The sequence below is a fragment of the Trichechus manatus genome, unplaced genomic scaffold (genome assembly GCF_000243295.1).
Source record: "Trichechus manatus latirostris isolate Lorelei unplaced genomic scaffold, TriManLat1.0 scaffold00028, whole genome shotgun sequence".
NCBI lineage: Eukaryota > Metazoa > Chordata > Mammalia > Sirenia > Trichechidae > Trichechus > Trichechus manatus.
The window spans coordinates 8,807,911-8,829,269 of NW_004443964.1; the positions used below are offsets into that span (position 1 = coordinate 8,807,911).

General features: G+C 52.8%; 1 protein-coding gene across 1 annotated transcript in view; it reads left to right on the forward strand.

The window, feature by feature from the left end:
• LOC101358658 (protein sidekick-2) overlaps positions 1 to 21,359 on the forward strand; it is a 173,934-nt gene that overhangs the window by 17,158 nt on the left and 135,417 nt on the right. Inside the window, exon 5 of the mRNA XM_023729433.1 lies at positions 20,341 to 20,447. Within this exon, the coding sequence (XP_023585201.1) occupies positions 20,341 to 20,447 (107 nt within the window). The remainder of the gene's footprint in view (positions 1 to 20,340; positions 20,448 to 21,359) is intronic.

The following is a 21,359-nucleotide window of genomic DNA, read 5'->3' on the forward strand; positions in this document are numbered from 1 at the left end:
GCGGAGACGCACACCGAGCCACTGCAGGCTTTGAAACTCCTCAGAGGAGAGGATGAAGAGAAACTCCGGGCCAGCTGCTTTGTCTCTCCCTCATCCCCTGGCCCTCCTCTCTGGCCCTCCCCTCAGAAGAGAGAGCAGGCAGGAAGGGTTGGGGAGGCAGAGGCAGGCATCTTCCCAGAGGGCTCTGGGGCACATGCTGCGGGGTGTGGGTACCAGGGACCAAGCCAAGCTCCTACAAGTATCACTCCCATGCTCCGGTGCTTCGAGGTTGATGCTATTACTGTCTCTACTTCATAGCTAGGAGTTGTGGCTCAGAGAGGTTCTGCCACTTGCCCAGGGTCACATAGCCTGCACAGACAGCCAAGACCTTGACCCCAAGCTTGGTCCTGCCCCTCTTGCCAGCCTCTTCTCTCACCAGCCCCCTTCACTAATGGGCTGAATGTATCACTGACCAAAACCAAACCAAACCGGTTGCCTTCAAGTTGACTCCGACTCATGGTGACCCATATATGTCAGAGTAGAACTGTGCCCTGTAGGGTTTTCAGTTGCTGATTTCTTTGGGAGTAGATTGCCAGGCTTTTCTTCCAAGGTGTCTCTGGGTGGACTCGAACCATAAACCTTTTGTTAGCAGACAGCATGTTAAACATTTGCGCCGCCCAGGGACTCCCATTGACCAGAGGCCTCTGCTGTTCCACACCCCCATGCCTTTGCTCACCTGTCTCTTCCACCTGTCCTGCCCTCACATACCTTTTCTACCTGGCGAGCCTCAGCTTGTCTTCCAAGATTCAGCTCCAGCATCCTCCCAATATGGATCTCAGCCCGGCCCCTTACTCGCTTTATGCTTTTGGGCAAATTACTTAATCCCTGCCTCAGTTGCCTTGTCTGTCAAATGGAAATAATACTAATAGCTACCTCCCAGGGTTGTTGTCAGGAGCCTTGGGGATGCAGTGGTTAAGAGCTGGGCTGCTAACTGAAAGGTCGGCTGTTTGAACCCACTCAGCAACTCTGCGGGAGAAAGACCTGGCGATCTGCTCCCGTAAAGATTACAGCCTAGAAAACCCTAGGGGGGCAGTTCGACTCTGTCACAGGGGGTCATTATAAGTGGAAAATCGCCTCGACGACACCCAGCAACAACAACAAGGATGGTTGCAAATGTCACATCAAGGGTGCAGAAGGGTGGCAAGACATAGAAGGCCCTGTGAATGGAAAGGGTGATCTGAGAGCCATTAAATAAACAAGGACCCAGCCTTCCTTCCTCCTCCCAGAGGGCCAGCTCTCCCCTCCTCATCTTTCCCTGCCACCGCCTCATTCCCACCCTGCCTGGAAGTCCAGCCTCCTCTTCCTTAGCGCAGCCAGATCCCATCTGCCCGCTACCAGCCTCTTTGGAGACTGACTCCGATTCGGTTGAGAGTTTGGACATCTTGTCTGCCAATTGAAGGCTGGTAGTGAGAAGGCTGAAGTACAGGAATTAGTTATGATGGGCATAAATTGAATTTTAATAGAGACGTCCGTGGCACGGAGCCAGTGTACTCAGGCAAAGGGAAGGTAGTAATTAAAAGTTAATGAGTTTAGAAATGTCATAATCCTCAGGAAGGGCTGGGGGAGGTGGGCCGGGAGGAGGAAGAGCCCCCGGGCCAAGCAGGCTGCCCTTCCCTTGACCTGCTAGTGCACCTCCCTCTCCTGGGGAGCCGGGGAGGGCAGGGAGCGGAAGGGCGCCCAGCAGGCCCGTGGACTGACCTGCCGCTGGCCCATTGACGCGCGCGCGGCACAGGCCACCATCAATGGGAGTGGAAGCCGAGTCTGAGGAACCCGCCGATGTTATTTACTGAGTCCAGCACCCTTGTGCTGCCTGTAGGGAAGGCAACAATTAGAGTAAGGTTTCTCAACCTCCACACTATTGACATTGGGAGCCGGCACATTCTTTGTTGTGGCGGGGGCAGGGGGCATCCTGTGCATTGTGGGATGCTCAGCAGCATATCTGACTAGTAGCATTGTGCTCCCCCCTTGCTCCGACATTGCCAGATGTCCCCTGGGGGCAGCACCACCTCCAGTTGAGAACACTGGCCTGGAGTGGAGGTCATCATACTGGTGGGGGCCTAGCAGGGCCCTCCCACTCAGCGTCCTTCTCCAGTGCCCCCTCCCCACCCCTAGCCTCTCCCAGCCGGAGCCAGAGCTGCCCCTTGGTATGTAGGTGTCCTGCCAACCTGGTGTGACAGGCCTAGCTTGACATGGGCAGACCCAGGCTGGCATGGGAGGAAGGGAGGTCAGAGCTGGCTGGACAATCTCCAACCCCCTCTTGGCGTGGGGGTGGGGGTCTCTCCTCCTCCCTCTTCTTTTCATAGCAATCCTAGTAGATGGGACTTTCTGGTCACAAACTGGTTTTTACCGGCGCTTCATTTGCTCCTCAGCATGGGGCGAGCAAAACAACTGCATTTTACAGACAGAAGACAAAGGCTCACCTACCTAGTAAGCGGAAGATTCCAGCCCCGGCTCCCCAGCTTCCTGAAATGTAAACGGCCTGCTCTGGCCTTCTCTGGGCCGTCTTGGTAAAAGCACTGGCTTCTCCACCTGTGGGAGTGAGCATGGGTACACGGCCATGGGTCTCTGTTACCTGTGGCAGCCCTGACCTCGTCCCCACGGAAGCCCAGGAACTATTCCTCACAGGGCCCAAGGCCCCAAACCCCAGCCCATCATACCCACTCCAGAACACGAGCCCTCCTCCTACTCTAGGACAGGCTGTTCTAGGACATGAGGCGCAGTGGCAGCCGCGGGGTCTGCTGGCGAGCCACAGGGAAAGCCAGGGGAGAGGCTCCTGGGAGGGAGAGAGGCAACAGGGAGGTATGTGAGGAGGGTCAGGGCAGGCCGTGGGCGGTGAGAGGCATAGCTGGCTCCCTGTGCCTCACGTAGATGTTGCAATAATTATGTCAATTAAGACTAATAAGTTCAAAATGTAAGGGGAAAGGGGGAAAAAGAAGCAAAAGTCTCTAAAACATCGACTAGCTCGGTTTCCATAGCAACCTGTTTCCTCACACTCAGGCTAAGGAACCCGGCATGGGGAGGAAGTGGGCCCCCAGCCCTGAAGAAGCAGGAGGTGGATGGTGGGTGTCACCTGCCTAGACCCGAGCAAAGGGCAGGGGGGCCACCAAGGGCCTTGAGATGGCTACACAGAATGCCTCAGCTGGCATCCAGGCCAAGCCCTCCATTTTTCATCGGGAGGCGAGCATGAGCTAATGGTAGAATTAGAATTCAAACCTGACCCCCGATCCATCGCTACTCAGACCTCACAGGGCTACCTAATTGTGAGGCCTCCTGGCGTGACAGAAGGCAAAGACTCGAAGGTTTGGTGACATTTCCCTCGCCAGGCTGGCCACCTCGGCCACACTGTGTTGGGGAGAGGCACTGCGGGGCCCAGCAGACTCAGGGTGGTACCCTGGATCGCAGGTTCTGCCCCACCCCTCTCCCTTGGGTGTCTGCTGAGTTTCCTTGCGGACCCCTCCCGGTGGGTTCAGAGGAAGCGTCTCAGCCCTGAGAACCCTTGGGGTGAGGCAGGGCAGGGGTGCCCATGAAGCCGAGGATGCTCTCTGAAGCTGGGGGCGTGGGGAAGACAAAGATGCCGCGCTATCAAAGGCTGTGTGTGTGTGTGTGTGTGTGTGTGTGTGTGAGAGTGTGTGTGTGTGTGTGTGTGTGTGTGTGTGTGTGTCCTTGTATTTACATACTCAGTAGGCACAGCTGCGCGTCCATCCGCGGTCCACGTGTGAACTCACAGTATGCCTCCTCATTGTTACCGCATTTAGTTCTCACAGGGAGGCCTGGCAAGTCCACCAAGCAGGAATAACTGCTTCCCATTTTATAGATACAGAAACTGAGGCCCACAGAGGTAAAGCGAATGCCCAGGGACACACAGCAGGTTAGGGGTGGAGCGAAAACGCGGCCCTTTGCACAGCGTGGTGGGCACGCACAGAGGCACCAGCCGCGCCCTCTCCTCCGCTGACCTTCGCTCACAGGGGCTGACGCGCTTTCCCGGCCAATCCCCGCAGCCCTGGGGACCTCGCCGCGCAGACTCCCCAGGGTGTGCGGCTGGAGCTTGCAGATGAAGGCTCTCGCTGCCGCCTTTAATGAAAGGCTCCTGAGGAAAGCTCTTCTCTGATGAACTGAGGCTATTTATTTCCACCACGAGGAAATTTAACATGCAAATTAGGAAGGGTTTGATCATTCATCACCGGGAATTGACATATTTGAGTTTGGTCTGAATCCCCCTGGAAACCAGCGCGTGCAGATGGGCGTATGCGTGCGTGGTCTGGTCCGGGAGCCCCTCTGGGGAGGCGGGGAGGGGGGCGCTTCTATGGAGACATACGTTTTCTATCTGGGTTCATTCAGTGTATGGAAATGAGATGTGTTCATTCTGTGCTGGAGACCCCAACTTGTCCCAGAACCTCCCTCCCTCCACACTCCCCACCCCAGGTCTTCCTTGGACCCCCTTGGGGACACAGCCAGGTCACAGAAGCTAATTAGAGCCTGGTTCAGTTGTCCACTGGCCTAGACAGGTGTCTGGGGAGCCGGTAATGACCCCTGGTACCTGGGGGCTGTCTTCCCACCTGTCCCCCGTCCCCATCATACCCTCAGGGCCCTGTCTCAGACCCATTCATGGGAAGGTTTGATAGTCTCTCCCAGTGTCTTTGTCCTCTGCAAAAGGAGTCTCTGATGTGGCCTACTCTTCTGCTCTCTAACTGCCGGAAAAAAGAGCTGGCAATCTGCTCCTGCAAAGGTGACAGCCTAGGAAACCCCGTGGGGCAGCTGTACTCTGTCCTGTAGGGTTGCTATGGGATGGCACCCAACAACAGCTGGAAGCGGGGGTTTCTGTGACTCTGAACTCCTGCTGGCTGGCTGCACAGGTCCTCTAAAGCATCAGAGACTTCTGGGAGTGGGATGGGGTTGGAAGCAGAGGCTTTTTCTCCAACTGTCAGTGGGCTGGGAGATGCCAGAGAGTTCTCGAGGTTGGCATGAGCGGGGAGCGCAGGTGGGGGCCCTGGTGACTGGTGGGGCTCACGGAGGTCTTGGGTAAGAGAAAGCCACTCTTTCTGTGGAATGGGGGATAGTGACAAAGAAAGAGGATGAGGGGAAATCCCTGGCGGTCAACCCACAGTGCAGCGTGTCCAGAGGCTGCAGCCACTGTGGGGGCTCCCTTCCCCCTCTCCCCTGGAGAACATAAAAGGTTGGGGGTCCTGCCCTCAGGACATGCCCACCCTGGCCCCATCCAGCCTTGTGTCAGTTGTCCATGGCTGCACAAAAAACCATCCCAAAACTTACTGGCTCGCACGACTGGGCCTTACCTTCTCTCACAAGGGTGTGGGTCGCTGGGCAGTTCTGCCCGTTGCCCCTGGGCCCCCTCAGGAAGTTGCATTCTGCTGGTGGTCAGCTGGGTGGGGCTCAGCTGAGAGCCTGGAGGTTGGCCTCTGTCTAATTCTCTGGTTTATCATCTAGGCATCTTTGCGGCATGGTGGGCTCAGGCAGGGCTCCACGAGGGCCAGGTGGAAGTGGCAAGGCGGTTGAGGCCAGGGCTTGGGAAGGTTCCACCACATTCTATTGGGGAAAGCCGTTCACAAGGCCGGCCCCAATTAGGGGTATGGAAATAGACTCACATCCAGTTAAAGGAGCTGCAAGACATCAGGGCCATGTTTTCAGCACTGACCCGTCTGTTGGCGCCTGCCCAGATCACTTTGTCTGTCTGGTGGCTCACAGGCTGGTCCCCAGGGCCTTATTAATGTGGTTCTGGTCTGGTACCCCCAAGAGGTATCTCCGAAGTCACCTGCAACGGTGACTTTGGAAGACCCAGAGAGAATGGGCAGGGTTGGAGGTGAGTCTGCTGGACCAAGACCAGAAAGGTCAGGGCCAGTGGGAGGTGCTTCCAGGAGCAGATGTTGGAAAGGGTGGAGAGAGGAGTCCATTCTGCGGCCCTGGGACTCACAGCAGCCACCGTCACAGCTCCCAACACCTAGTGTTTGTGGCAGCCCCAGCAGAGACTGAGAGCAATGCTCCCTTCTGCCACGATGGATGAGTGAGCATCAATAATAACAATGACAGCTAATTCTTAGGGAGTGCTTACTAAGTGCCACATGCCATGTATTAATAATCTCATTTACTCCTTGAAGGGTACCTACAGATGCGGATTTTCATGGCGGCTAAGAGCTCAAAACCCAGAGGCAGCCGCTTGTGCCTTGAGTCCTGCCACCTACTGGCTGTGTGATCTTGGGCAAATTACTTAACCTCTTTGGGCCTTGGTTTCCTCATCTTTTTCATATGCCAAATTTGGATAAAAATAATTCTGACTTCATAGGGTAGTTAATGAGGAGCTCTCGTGGCACAATGGTTAAGCACTTGACTGCTAACTGGAAGACTGGCGGTTCAGAATCACCTGGCAGCTCTGTGGGAGAAAGACTTGGTGATCTGCTTCCATAAAGATTATAGCCTAGAAAACCCTGTGGGGCGGTGCTGCTCCGTGACATGAGGTCACTATGAGCTGAATCGACTCAACGGCACACAACTACAACAGTGCATGACCTATATAAATATTTATTATTATCCCTATTTTATAGATGAGGAAATGGTAGCCCAGAGAGATTAAGCAACTTGCCCAAGTTCACACAGCTAGTAAAAGACACAGACAATCAAAAACCCTCCTTCTCCACTTACGCCGACCAACCCTTAGAGCAGAGCTTCTTAGGCAGAATGGAGGGGAGTGACATGACTTGAGACCCCTTCACCCTGTGCTTTCGTGGGGTGCTTTGGAGATATACAAGGAGTCGGCCCACCAAGGCTTGTTAAACACCTACTGTGTGTAAGGCACAGTGTCAGCCACCGAGGGACGACTCAGGAGAAAACCAGGACCCGGCTCCAGATTCTGGAGCTTGTAGCCTCGCTAGGGAGGACAAGACAGACCACCAAAAGAGTTAAGAATCAGCACAGGAGAGAAGGGTGCAAGCAACAGATGGAACAGGTCACTTGTGGCTCTCAGACACTGGTGTTTGGTGGCAGAGGAAGGCCCAGGTGGAGCTGTTACATGTTGGCTGAGACTTGATAAAAACAAGGGCAACAAGATCATAAAGCTAACTTTATTCAATACGGAAAACCCTCCATCCTTTTTACTCTTCTGGTGTTAAAAATGTCCTTTTAAAAATAAAGCACAGTCTGCACGGCAGATGTTTTTTGTTTTACTGTGTGTTGTTTCACATCCTTGATGGCCAAATTAAAGTTAGCCACCCTACCTGTCTGTCTGTCTATTATCTATCTATCTGTCTGTCTGTCTATTATGTATCTATGTGGAGTCCCTGGTCATGCAAATGGTTAACGTATTCGGCTGCTCACCGAATGGTTGGTGGTTCCAATCTACCCAGAGGCACCTTGGAAGAAAGGCCTGGTGATCTACTTCCAAAAAATCAGCCACTGAAAACTGTAAAGAGCACAGCTCTACTCTGACGCCCAGGAGGTCCTCATGAATTGGAAATGACTTGGCAGAAACTGGCATGTATATGTGGGGGTGTGTGTGTGTTTATATATACATATAAGGGGCCCTGGTAGCACAATGGTTAAGCGCTCTGCTACTAACTGAAAAGTCAGCGGTTCGAACCCACCACCAGCTCCACGGAAGAAAAGACGTGGTGATCTGCACCCATAAAGATGATAGCCTAGGAAACCCTATGAGGCAGTTCTACTCTGTCATATAGGGTTGCTATGAGTCGCAATCAACTTGATGGCACACAATAGCATATATACGTGTGTGTATGTATATACATGTATATATGTATATGTAATTTTTTGGGCAAATTTTACTGGTCTGTGAAATCACTAAGTCTGCATTGTATCAGCCGTGTGCTTCTCGAGGTGGGAATAAGGACACCGTAACATTTGTCCTCAAAGCCCTTGGCACAGAGCTGGCAGTTGTTGGGTACATGTTTGCTGACCTCAGTGGGAGGGTGTCCAAGCTTTTCCAAAGGGAGCTATAACCCAGAGCCTGGGAGCCCGGGGGCCAGGGAGCAGAGCTGTCCCTGCCAGCATGCACAAGCAGCCCACTGTTACCTGGAGCCTCGCCCCAGGTAAGCAGTGTCAGAGCTGACTTTGAGCCAGATCTGGCAAGACAGGGGATGGACAGCTTGCTCTGCCCCATCCTGCCCTACCAGGGCTGCACCAGCAGGCACTGCGGGATGGCCAGGGAGGCCTCTGCCCAGCTTCCCTTGACGGGCAAGTGCAGGGGAGCCTGGGGCCAGGTGCCTGTGGTGGCGCCTCTAGCCTTATCAACATCCATTAATCCCGCTAACATCGGGCGTGGGGAAATCAAGAGCCTGGTAAAGAACAAGGGCAGGACCCAGCCTGGCAGGCAACTCGGGCGGGGCTGGGCAGAGCTAGGCAGGGTTCATACCATCCCGGCTGGCTAAGTACCCCTGGTACTCCCTTCTTCAAGTCAAGCCTTCCAATGCCCATTTGTCTCCCCCACCCCACCAACACCTTAGTATGACTTAGCCATTTGTGTTTGTAGTAATTAAAGGGGCTATGGCAAAGCCGTTCAGGCCCAAAGATGACCGAGTCCTCATTCTCTTATGTTCCCTGGGATTTGGAGATGCTGAGGGGCCCTATGTTTAACTCTTTCCCCGATGCCTCCAGGAAGTCATCCCTGTTGTCCTGGTAGCAAGAGGAAATGAATGAGCTGGAAGGGGAGATGGGCACCAGTGTGTTTCTGGCAGGGTGTGGCAGCAGCAGTAACATCTTCAGCTAAACATAAGGAGCTGATAGCACCACCGTACCCTGGAGACAACAGTATTGCTATTGTTACTGATATTATTGCTATTATTGCGAATACCCAGAGCCTAATACAGTACCTGACACATTGTAGGCACTCCAATATGGGCTGAATAGTTAATAATGATAATAAACTACGTAAGAACATGTTTCTTGAGAGCTTACTGAATGCCAGGCACTGTGCTTAGCCCTTTGCAGTCAGCTCTGCTAGAAAGTGTTATATACATTCATAAAAATCACCGTGCTATGTAAAATCACACAATACAAACTGCAGGGCTTATAGGAGGGGAGCAACACTCAAAAACTTCATTAATGTCCCATTTGAAACGAAGACAGGAACCTAAGAACGACAGTTGCACAGTCTTACACATGTTAAACAGTTCAGAAATGCATAAATCGTACAATAAATACGGTAGCTGCCGTTTGCTTGTGGAAGTGGACGTTGGAAGGGTGGCAGGTTGTGAGTTATTGTGAAGTGGTGGAAGGTGGGTTGTCTGAAATCGGACGGGAAGTTGAAACGGGATGAGGATGGGTGTGGTTCATAACACGGGTGGTAAACTGAGGTCGCTGGCAGATATTTGAGGTGTGTGTGTTCTGTGTGTTCCTAACATGGCTGAGTTCAACTGGGTGGGGTTTTCTGCCTTTATCTAGTGTCATTTGTGGACAAAGTCGTTCATAAGCAAATGCAAAATTCACGGTATGCTCACATTGTCTCTTCATATATTGATGACACCGGAACAAATTTGTGTTTTCAAACAAGCACTATAGCAGAACTGCCTGTATTTGTATTTTCTACACGGTGGTTGTCAGGTACCGTCAAGTCGGCTCCGACTCATGGCAACCCAACCCCAAGTATAACAGAACGAAACTCTGCCTGGTCCTGTGCCATCTTCCTGATTGTTCGTGTGTCTACAAGGTAGCCCCCTGTTTTAGCCGTTCTACAGATGAGGTGCCCGAGTTTTGAAGAGGTTTTCAGTCCCTGCTTACTGAGTGGTGGAGCTAGGACTGGAGTGAAGGGTTGTTGGAGGCCAAAGCTGGGGTTCTTAAAGACCTGTCATTCATCTCCCAGATGGGGTCACTGAGGACTAATGAGGCTACCCTGACCCTCGTCGTAACTTGGAATGACCTTGCTTCTGAAATTTTAAGTTCAGCCCTCCACTCTCTGGCCACAGCCTCCTAGCCTTCCTCTTCCTCTTCCACACCACTTGTTCCTCCTCCTCGTGGTAGACCCTTATTTCTCAAACCCTACTGTGCTTACGAATCACCCTGGGAACTTCTTAAAATGCAGATTCTGAGTCAGTGACTCTGGGGTAGGACCCAAGACTCTGCATTTCTAACCAGTCTCCAGATGGCACCAACACCGCTGGTCCACACGCTGGGCAGCAAGGGTGTAGAAAGCCTTCAGGGTCTTGAGCCCTCCGCCGCCCACCATCCTTCAGCTCCCTGCTGGCCGAACCTGCCTCCCTGACCAGCTGCACCCTGTGGTCCTCGTCTGGGCCATATTCGAGGACTCTGACACCCACTCATCATGCCTGGGAGGCTCTTTCTCAGACCCCTGTCCACCCTCCACCTTCCCTACCTTGGACAGAACCTCCGCCTAGAGCCTTTCATGACCTCAGGCTCCCCGCCTCCCCCAGCACCTGTGCCTACCTCGGGCCTCCTGCCCACCCTCAGGACCCACCCCTGCCCCAGGTCTCTCATCACCCCAGGCCCCCTTCCTGCTATCCGCATCTGCTCGAAGCACACCCTTAAGGATCCCCCAGTGCGCCAGAGCCCCCTTCCCCCAGAAGCTGGGCCCTCCCGCACCGGGGATCCTGCAGGCTGCGCAGTGGGAAGAAGAAACTCCTGGGCCACCCTCTCTCCACTCCTAGTTTGAGACATGCGACTCTCCGCAGGTCTAATTAGGAGGTTGCTTCTCCACCCCGCAAGGAGTCCCTGGGTGGCACAAATGGTTAAGCATGCAGCTACTAAGGGAAAGGTTGGTGGTTCAAGTCTACCCAGAGGCACCTCGGAAGAAATGCCTGGTGATCTACTTCTACTCTACGCACATGGGGTCACCATGAGTCAGAATTGACTCGATGGCAACTGATTTGGTTTTGGTTTTGGTTTTTCTCCATCCCTGGGCCACCCTGTCCCCCTGGACATCAGAGAGGCCCGGAAGAGTCCAGAGAAAGCCAATCAATTTGGCTGCTCAGCCCGGCCTACCATGTGCAAGCTGCAAAGAGAGGTTTTATCAGTTTGCTTTAATATGATTTCTTTTCTGATCCAGCTCAGCATAAAAAGGATCAGAACGAATTTCAGCTGGGTGCCAAGAGCTGGGACAAAGAAGTTGAGGAGGGCTCCCAAGCCCCAGAGCTGGATGGGAGGAAGCTGGGAGCAAGCAATGGGAGAAAATTCCAAGGCTTTCTTGTCAGCTGAGCGAGAGGAGAAACACTTCCGTCTTCCCTTTCTCTTCTTTCTTTTTTTAAAACAATAACCATGCCGCCCCCGCAAACCTCGGATTGCTTCTTCTTTCCTGGGCATCTTTTTTTAATCCAAACTGAAACCTCTTCAAGTTTTAACTCCTTGCACCCCGGGCTTAGTTGTACCTCCTCTGTCTCTTCATTCTTTTCTGCTTCCAGTAATAATATGTTCCATCGATGTCACTTTCACTTTGCAAAGTGAGCCCAGCGCGTATGCGACGAGGCAGTGGCGAGTCCCTTGGGGACGGAGACACAGTTCCTGGGTCAGGGCAGGTCTGGGAAGGCCCCTGAGGAATTTCTCTCTAGGGTGAGAGGAGAGGACAGCAGAGGCCCCTGACAGGTCAGGACAAGGTAGGGACACATTTGGAGGAAGGTTGTTCTGGAATCCGGTCTCGCTTCGCTGCCTCCAAGCTGGGTGACCTTGGGCAAGGTGCTCAACCATGCTGCACCCAGGACCTACAAAATGGAATGGGACTGCCCCCCACCCTGTGCAAAATGAGAGGCTGAAACCAGACAGCGCGCGCCAGGCGTCTCGCTCAGAACCAGATGCCCGTGCAGTTGTTACCAGGGGGAGGGGTATTGCTGCTTTCCCAGACAGGGACAGTCCCACTGTGCTGGGTGGCTGCCTCGCCTCCCAGTCCCCACCGACCCTCATCTCCCTCGCCCAGTTAGCTCCCTCCCAGGCCTCCTTCCTCCACCACCTGTTTCCAGCCCAGCCAGATCACTGTGGGAATCTGCAGGCTGACGTATAAAGGCTTCATGACGTCCTTGTCCTTGCTCAGTGAGTGACACTGGTTAATTGGCCCTGAAAGTCACAGGGCTGACAGACGCCCTACCTTGGCTGACGCCGAGCCGGGGGCCGTCCCAGTGCTAGCGACCCCCCGCCCAGTGACACCACCACTGCAGCGCTCCCTGACCGTGGGGCCAGGGTCAGTGGAGTATCAGTCTCCCCTGGCCCAGCGGGACTCAGGGCCACACTCGGGTCACGGGGAGGGAGGCTAGGGTGGGGACCAAAGCGGATCACCCGTGAGAAGGTGGGCCCAGAAGCCCACAGGTGTTGTTTCTTTGAGCAGGGCCTTCAGGCAGGTCCGCATCCAGCCTAGCTCAGCCTTACAGCCACCTGGTTCTTCAGGGTCTGCAAAGGGTGGGCGCCATCCTCCCTCACCCCACCCCACTCACCCCTTCCACCTTGTCAGAGAGAGTGTCCGGCCCTGGCCCCATCCCCAACCTGGAGTTCCATTACCATTGCCGTTGAGTCGATTCTGACTCAGCAACTCTATAGGACAGAGTAGAACTACCCCATAGGGTTTCCAAAGCTATAAATCTTTACAGAAGCAGACCGCCACATCTTTCTCCCGCAGAGTGACTGGTAGATTCAAACTGCTGAGCTTTCGGTTAGCAGCCGAGTGCTTACCCACTGCGCCACCAGGGCTCCTAACCTAGAGTAAACCTGGCTGTATTCATTTCCTATTGCTGCTGTAACAAATTACCACAAACTAACTGGCTTAAAACAGCACAGATTTATTCTTTTTATTATTATTTATAATAATATTATTACTACTTATAATAATAATAATAACATCATCGTCATCATCATTATTTATTCTTATTCCAGTTTTGGATGTCAGAAGTCTAATATCAAGGTGTCTTCAGGGCTGTGTGCCTTCTGGAGACTCTAGGGGAGAATCTGTTCCTTGCCTTTCCCAGCTTCCAGAGGCCACCTGCATGCCTTGGCTCGTGGTCACACGTGACTCTGCTTCCGTCCTCATATCTCCTTCTCCGTCTCTGACCCTCTTGCCTCTTTTATAAGGACCCTTGTAACTACATCGGGCCCACTGGAATAATTCAGGGTAATCTCTCCATCTCTAGATCCTTCACTTCCTCATGTCTACAAAACCCCTTTTAACCTGTAAAGTAACAGATTCACAGGCCCCAGGGATTAGGACATGGATACCTTTGGGGACCACTGTTTGGCTTCCACGCTGGCCGTTTCATTCACTCATCCAGAAAACGTTGACTGAGCACCTACCATGTTCTGGGCATGGTGTGTGTGCATGGGGGTGAGGGTGGGAGAACGCACCAGGCATGCAAATAAATAGGACATTAAAGTAAACCTTCATCAGTGAGAGAGCCCTGGGGGAGACACCTTAGCAAAGAGCAGAGAGGGAACCTGCGGGCTGTGGGGAGAGGTAAGGGGCAGCTCTGTTTCGTCGGAAACTGCCAGAAATTGGGTGGAGCTGGAGGGTGAAGGGAAGGAGGATCCCTGGGGTGCTTTCACACCCTGGAGGCGGAGGCTTCACAGACCCAGACCCCTGATACCCAGTCGTTCCTGCATGCGGCAGGTGCTCCACACACCTGCAAGTCCTGGCTGCTCCCGCACCTGTCCCTCACCTGTACAGTGAGGGGGTGGACCCGACACTCTGAAAGCTCCACGCAATTCTGTATGTGCTCGAAAGCATGACTTGAAGGCATGAATGGATGAATGGATGCACCTGCCGTTCTTGACCTGGTATCACTTTTCTGCCATACTCCATAGTTAGAGTCATGCGTCCCTCCCCCTCTGTCCCCTGTGGTTACCACCCCTCCAGCCGGCACTCCTCCAGGTGGTGGGGACCTGCTGCACCCCAGTCCTCTTGCCTCTGGGGGCCACCATGTCCTTTACTATCCACATGTCCACCTTCTGTTCAGGGACGAGCCCAGGGCCCTCCCCAGCTTTCCAAGGATTCCGAGGACAGTGCTCACCTCTCCTGGGATCACCTGCCACTCTCCTACTCTGGAATCAGAACTGATCCTCCATCCTCTTTCAGCCCCTCCCCTCCTGAGCCTGCTCCCTGCCCGCACCGCACCCCCTCCCCAGGGAAGGCGCAGCATCTCCTCCCTCCTTGCCCAAAGCACCATTAGCAGAAACCACATGTGCATGTCACAGACTCTAACTAAGACGTGGGAGGGGAATTACAGCACAGCGGACGGAAACAGCCTAAAATAGGACAGAAATCACGGCTTCGGAATTGCAGTGTGGGTCGTCACCACAGGGTGTACCCTCCTGACATCAGCCTCCCAGGCAGCCTTTCCCGAGTTCCACAGGCTCCGTCTACTTCCTGTGCAGAGAGCTTCTCTCTGTCAATCCCCTCCTCCCTTCTCCCCTCCCACCCCCGCCCGGAGCAAAACCTCAACATCCCAACGACTTTACCTTACAGAACAGTTCTGCTCTATTTGTCTTGACCCCTCCTGCACCCGAGCCTTCCCTTCCACAGCCAAAAGACCCATGAAAGGATTTCCCTAAGCAATAGAACGCCTTCTCGGGTCTCTGCTCTTCCAGACTGGCCAGCGCTTGGCAACAGTTCTTTAATGTGCCCAGATGAAATTCTTAGGCCTAGCTCAGAAATATCTGTATTTCCTTCCATCACCAGCAGTCTCTCTATGTCTAAGGAGAAGAGGTTAGACAATCCAAACTGCCATTTCTCAGCACAAACCCCAGGAGAATGAGAGACCCAAGCTATTGAGTACAAATCCAGTGTCACTGCATACCTTTTTTTTATTCATTGATTTAAGAATCATGTGACTATATTTCCCGTTATGGATAGATAGATATATAGATGATAGGTAGGTAGGTAGATAGTTATGATTGACAGCTAGATAGATATGATTGCTAGATAGAGATAGATGATAGCTAGTTAGATGATTAGATTAGAAGGGTTGGTGGATGGATGGATGGATGGAAACTTAGATAGACAGATGGATAGATGGATGAATGTGGGTGAATCCAGTTGTCCACCAGCCCCTGGAGGTCACACTTTTGTGAGTCTTCTCTATTGGATGGAGAATGAGGTCGCAAGTCAACCAGGAAGAGGCTGATGCTGACCCACCCTCCCTGTAGGCTCAGGCCTCTCCACTGAGGATGCAAGTGGAGGTGAACAGAAGGTTGGGAAACCAGGTTGGCTAGGAGAGGGTCACCGGGTGTCAAGAGGCTCAGAGGAGTGGCCTTTGGAAGAGAACTTGTCATTTGCTTGCTGTCTCCTGTGTCCCTGAGGAGGCACGACAAGAGGACACTGTGCTGGCAGCTGAGGGATTGAGGTCCAGCCCCACATAGGTGAGAAGCACCAGGTGACCAAGAGGGTGTGGTAGTTCCTTCGTTGGTGTTGGGGCCAGTTGGGGTTCTCATCGGTGGACAAGCCTAGGAACTTACCAGGCAAGGAAATCTGTGCTCCCTGGATGGATGTGCACTTAGGATTCCTACTTTCTCCTGCCAGGTCCTCCTCTCTGAACACCTCCTTTACGCGGCACCTCCCTGTTCACTACAATACCTTGCACTCCCACCAATGGCGCGTACACCTTCTCCCTCCTTGTGCAGCACCTGTACCTGCCCTGGGCCAGGCATGTGGGGCCAGAGCCTCTTGTAACTGTCACATCAAGGATGGGCAGTACTGTCCCCATTTTACAGATAGGAAAACTGAGGCTTAGGAAGGCTGCATAACTTGCCCAGGCCACACGCCTAAGAAATAAGAGAAGCGAAAGCCAAGCCTAGGTCTCCCTGACTGGGAAGCCCCATGCTTTCTCCAACACCACACTCCCTCTAGGGCGGAGCAGGTGTGAGGGCTGTCCTCCAGAACCCATTTCATCCATGCCTCTGCCTCTGGTGGAGAGCCTGGACTGGGCCAGCCCATGCACTTCCCAGTAGGGCTGGCAGCCACAGGTGGGTGGGGCAGCTGAACGTGTCCTGCTGGCCCAGGCTTGAGCTGTGCTGGATAATGAGAGCAGTTACTGTCATCAAGGAAGCTTACAGCGCTGGATTTGCAAAGGAGATGCTGGCCAACTGCCTGGGAGGCCAGCGAGGAAGGCTGTAATTTGGGTGGAGTGAGGCGGGTTTCCCTAGTAGGAAAGGCAGTGGGCGGACCTGTTACTTTAAATAATGTTGCCTGCAAGCTAGAAATAGGTCTCCCGGGAGGGGAGCATCAGAGAAAGACACCGAGGGAGAGGGAGGCAGGAGGAGCAAGAGAGGGGCTGCATCCCAACCGCAGTCACTGAGCAGGCCACGGGAGGCCTGGAACCACCTTTCCTTCATGGGTATCCAGGGGAGCGGACAGGCCGTAGCCCCAGGTGGGCCTGGGGTTTCCTGGCTGAGGCAGATGGAGTCTTCTGCAGAAATCTACATTTATTAAAACCTTAAATTTCACCTGACATCAGCAAACAAATCCAGGTCCAACAAGTCCCAGGTGCCTTTTTTATAATGTATACTTAAATTCTATGCACAAAGTGCATCTTTTATTTTATTTTTAAAATAAAAGCAATATATGCATACGATAAAGGAAATTCTAATGGCATAGAAAGACGTAAAATTGAAAAGTAAAAATTTCCCTCCCTCCCCATCCCCGATACTTCTCCCAAAAGGGAGTTAACATGTTCTTGAGTATCCATCTCAAAAAACTTTTATGCATATACCACTATGTGTGTGTGTGTATTATTTTCCATTTCAATTTACCCAAATGGTATCATATCATTTACACTACTCCTTGACCTTTTTTTTTTTTTTTTTTACAACCAACTCAAATTATCTTTATTGGGTCAGTTGGCATGGTCCTAAACATTAAACTAAGAGTTCGTAGCCTGTATCAGTAAAAAGCAACTGCATGTTGCTATGATGCTGAACAGGTTTCAGCAGAGCTTCCAGACTGAGATAGACTAGGAAGAAAGGCTTGGCGATCTACTTCTGAAATTCAGCCAGTGAAAACCCTATGGATCACAACTGTCCAATCCACAACCAATCATGGAGATGGAGCAGGACCAGACAGCACTTACTTTGGTTGTGCATGGGGTTCCCATGAGTCGGGGGCCAACTCTATGGCCGCTAGCAACACTGGAGCCCTGGTGGTGCAGTGGTTACGAGCTCAGGCTGCCAGCAAAAAGATCAGCAGTTCGAATCTACCAACCACTCTTTGGAAACCCTTATGGGGCAATTCTACTACAAAAATGCATTACCCTCCTTGTCCCTAACAGTCGGCTGTGATGTTGTTGAGCCTTTTGCTTCCTCCTGTTTTTATTCACATAACGCCCGCCCCAGCTTTGACTTTCTTTGTGTATCTCAGAGGTCTTCCATTTCAGCCCTTACAGGTGTTCCTCCCGCCTTCCGTGGCTGCAGCATCATTTATTGATCCAATTCCGTTTAGATGGATATTTAAGTTGCTTCCAGTGTCTCTCGGTTGATTTCTGCTAGTACAAGCAATGCTACAGTGAACATCCTTGTACATATTTTTTGTTAACATTTTTGCAAGCATATCCAAAAGGCCAGCTCCCAGGAGTGCCACCTCTGGGTCAAAGGGCATGCATATTTTAATCTTGATAGATTCTGCCCCCACGGCTGGGCCAATTTATACCTCTACCAACAGAGCCCAGCGCACGCCTTCCCTTCCCCCCACTCTTGCCGGCCCTGGGTCCGATCACAGCTGTAAATCTCTGGCAGTCTGATATGTGAATATTATACCTTGGCATTGTTTTGATCAGAATTTCTTTCATTGTGACAGAGGGTGAGCGTCTTTTCATGAGTTTATTGGCCATTTCTATTTATTTTCTCTCCCCGATGCTTTTTAATATCGGATTCCATTTCCGAGAGTACAGAGTTTTCTGCCCGTCTCTCCTCCCTGGTCACCACACCGCTTTTGAGACCGAAACCGTTTCCCCAAAGTTGACCTTCATCAGGAGAGATGGGGAGAGGGGCAGGCGAGAGGCCGCTGGTGACAGGGTTGAGGATGGGATGAGAGGAGGGAAATTTCCAGAGCTTGGTTGCCTGCTGTCTGCCCATCTCTACTCTCCACACAGTCACACTGGACAGATAAGAATTGCAGCGGGTGGCAGAGATAAGGGGCTCAGGCAGCCAGAGGATATTCTGGAGAAGGCTGTGCAAACTCCGTGCACACCCATGGAGAGTCTGGGGAGAGCGCAATCCCAGAGGGGCAGTGAGGCCCTCTGGGGTCTGATCTCAGGGCTGAACCACTTAACAGCTGGGCTTAGGGTCAGAAAGGCTGTGTGGGGTCCCTGGCTGTGCCTCTTTCTACGTGTGAGACCTCAGGGCATGTGACAAGATATTTCTGAACCTCAGTTTCCTCACCTCCAAAGTAGGGATTCAAATGTTAAAACCAAACCTATTGCCATTGAGTAGACACTGACTCATGGCGACCCCATGTGTTACAGAGTCGAACTGCTCCGCAGAGTTTTCTTGGCTGTAATCTTCATAGAAGCGGATCACCAGGCCTTTCTTCTAAGGAGCCGTTGGGTGCATTTGAACCGCCAACCTTTCAATTAATAGCTGAGTGCAAACTGTGCTACCCAGGGACCTCCATAGAATTAGGGTGCAGATGAAATCAGGGACTCTGGAACGTTGACCCATGACAACATTCTCGCCTGTCCACATAAAATGAGAACAATGAGGACAGTGTAGTGGACTGCTCCTAAATCTGAGTTTAAAATGTGTTCCGATTGCCTGGATGCTGAAGGAATGTTTCCTTTTGGTGATCTCAGAAATGTCCTTTTTAAATGAAGTGCTGACCATTGCTATTTATTTTTCTCTCCTTGGCACTTTTTTTTTTGTTTTTCCTTTTTGGTTGGTTGGTTTTAATGACCTTACTTGGCAAAATAAAAATTTGGCAGTCTTATGTCAATCCTCGTTTTTTTTTTTAAGTTTTACTGGCCCGTGATCTCCAGTAGTCTGGAAACTGCTGTGTGAAATGAAGAGACATATGAAAAATACTTAACACAGTTGCTGATGCATAGATGGTACCCTGGAAGGGATAGCTGTTATTGTTGTCATCGGGACGATGATGATGATGATGATGTAATTGCAGCCCCCTCTCAAAACTCCTATAAAACATAACTGGCAGCTCCTGGGAATTAGGTTGCTCTGTGCCAGGGTTGCCATACCTCGGGGCAGGTGGCGGTGAGCTCGTCCCCTAAGTCAGCAAACCCAGGATACCCAGGGCCCTGGGAGGGACATGCTAGGCACAGCCCCTTGTGCCTCTAAGAGCCCTGCTGGACCATTGCCCAGGGACAGGAAGGGTGACCACATATGGGTGCCAGGGGGATTAGCCCCATCCGCAGCACCTTTCAAATGAGCCCAGGTGGTGAAAACAGTTAAGCACTCAGCTGCTAACCAAAAGGTTGGATGTTCAAACCAACCGGCCCGTCTTGGAGAGAAAGACCTGGCGATCTACTTCCGTAAAGATTACAGCCTAGAAAACCCAATGGGGCAGTTCTACTCCATCACATGGGATTGCTGTGAGTCAGAAGAGACTCCACAGCACCACCAACAGCAAAGAGCACCCACCACTCACCTGGTCTCGCTGCCAGAGGCTCCTCCCACTGACCCCACAGCCTCCCGGCCTCCAGCCAGGTGAACCCCCACCCCCGCACATGCCTGCTTTCCAGCTGCCTGCCCCCCAGCCCCACTTGCTCTGTTGCTCTTTGTGGCAGCAGGCACATGTTCCGGAGCGAGCTTCCAGGGGGCCGCCGAGTCCTGCATCCTGGCCCAAGAGCCACACCCACAGGAAGCCTGCACCTCTTGCTCAGAAGGCCCAGCCTGTTCCTGTCACAGGGCCGCGGGGGAGCTGTTTGTAATTTTAAGGAGGGACTGATGCAGAGCATTTTGGGAAACATGTCAATGTCCCTGCTTCTGTCACCTCCATCAATTTCAATTAATATTTACAACACATTCCTATGCCTGGTCAGAAAAAAAGAGAACATGTCCCCCACCGTTCTCGGTGGTGTGAGTCACAGGCAGGGAGGACAGCAGCCTGCAGCCAACCTGACACAGCCTGGGGAGGCCAAGTCCCTGGGAAGGTCAAGGGGTCAGACACAGCACCTCCCCCCTCTGGGAAGTGCAGGCTACTCCCTGGACAGCTGAGCAAAGGCCCCGTTGCTTTTGGGAGGGATCCTTTATTGAAAAGGGCTTCCTGTGGCCCCACGGCATGGCCAGAGAGTCCAGAGCCCCCTGGTGCTCTTCATTCTGGAACAAGGTGACAGGGCACCCTCTGACCTCAGTCCAACCTCCTGTATCCCTGCAGCTGCTGGCGTGCTCACTGGCTGTCTCCTCTGCCCCCAGGTACATGATCACCAGCCTGGACCGCACCCATGCTGGTTTCTACCGCTGCATCGTTCGGAACCGGATGGGCGCTCTGCTGCAGCGGCAAACCGAGGTCCAGGTGGCCTGTGAGTACCGTGACACCTCGGAGCGGGCGGGCGGGCAGGGCACAGGTCTGCAGGCTGTCATCCACCAGCCCCACTCTGGGCTGCACCAAACCCCAGCCGTGGCCTGCCCTGCTCACTCAGTGCTAAGGGTGGTCCTTCCCGCTTGTCCAGATGAGTACCCTCATTTCATAGTTGATAAAACCAAGGCCCCGAGGAGGCAGGAGCTCTCCAAGGTCACACTGCTGATAAGTGACGTGCACATCTCCTGGCTCTGGGAGCAGAGTTCTTTAAATGGGACAAGCCATTTCATTTCTTAAAAGAGGTCCAGCTGTTTTGATGACCTCCCATGGGGTCCTCCCTACACTTAGGGTCTTCCTAATGGCCAGCCTGAATCTCTCTTGCTACAACACTGTGCTTGGAGACTTCCTGGGGCCCCCATGTCCTCAACTTTTCCCATCCTCCAACTGACTCAGCCCTGGATCACTAACAGCCTGGGGGCCTGTGGTCTTCAGGGGGTATTGGGAGACACCTGAGTGTGCACCATAACTCTAAAAGGGAGAGGGACGGTGACAAGTCGGGGTCCCCAGAGGGGCAGGGTTGGGTAGAGGTAAAGTGGTGAGCTCTTACTGAGTCACTGGGGTTAACAGGCTTCTCCCCAACCCCCAGCAGGGTTCCTCAGATGGAGGAAGGGGTGGACAGTTTCAGAGACTCCAAGGGCGTCTCAGGGACTGGGCCCCAGATGCCAATCAACAACCCCCCCCAGGATTCAAATACCCCCTTCCTGCCCCTTATCCTAAAATGTACCAGAAATTGGGTCTAATTATGAGCAGTCCCATTCTGGGATCCTTTCTGGGGGGTCTAGGATTGTATTGTGGGGCATGAGAGTGTGGAAAGCCTTAGGGAGCCCTGAAATTTAAAAACAAAGGACCCTTC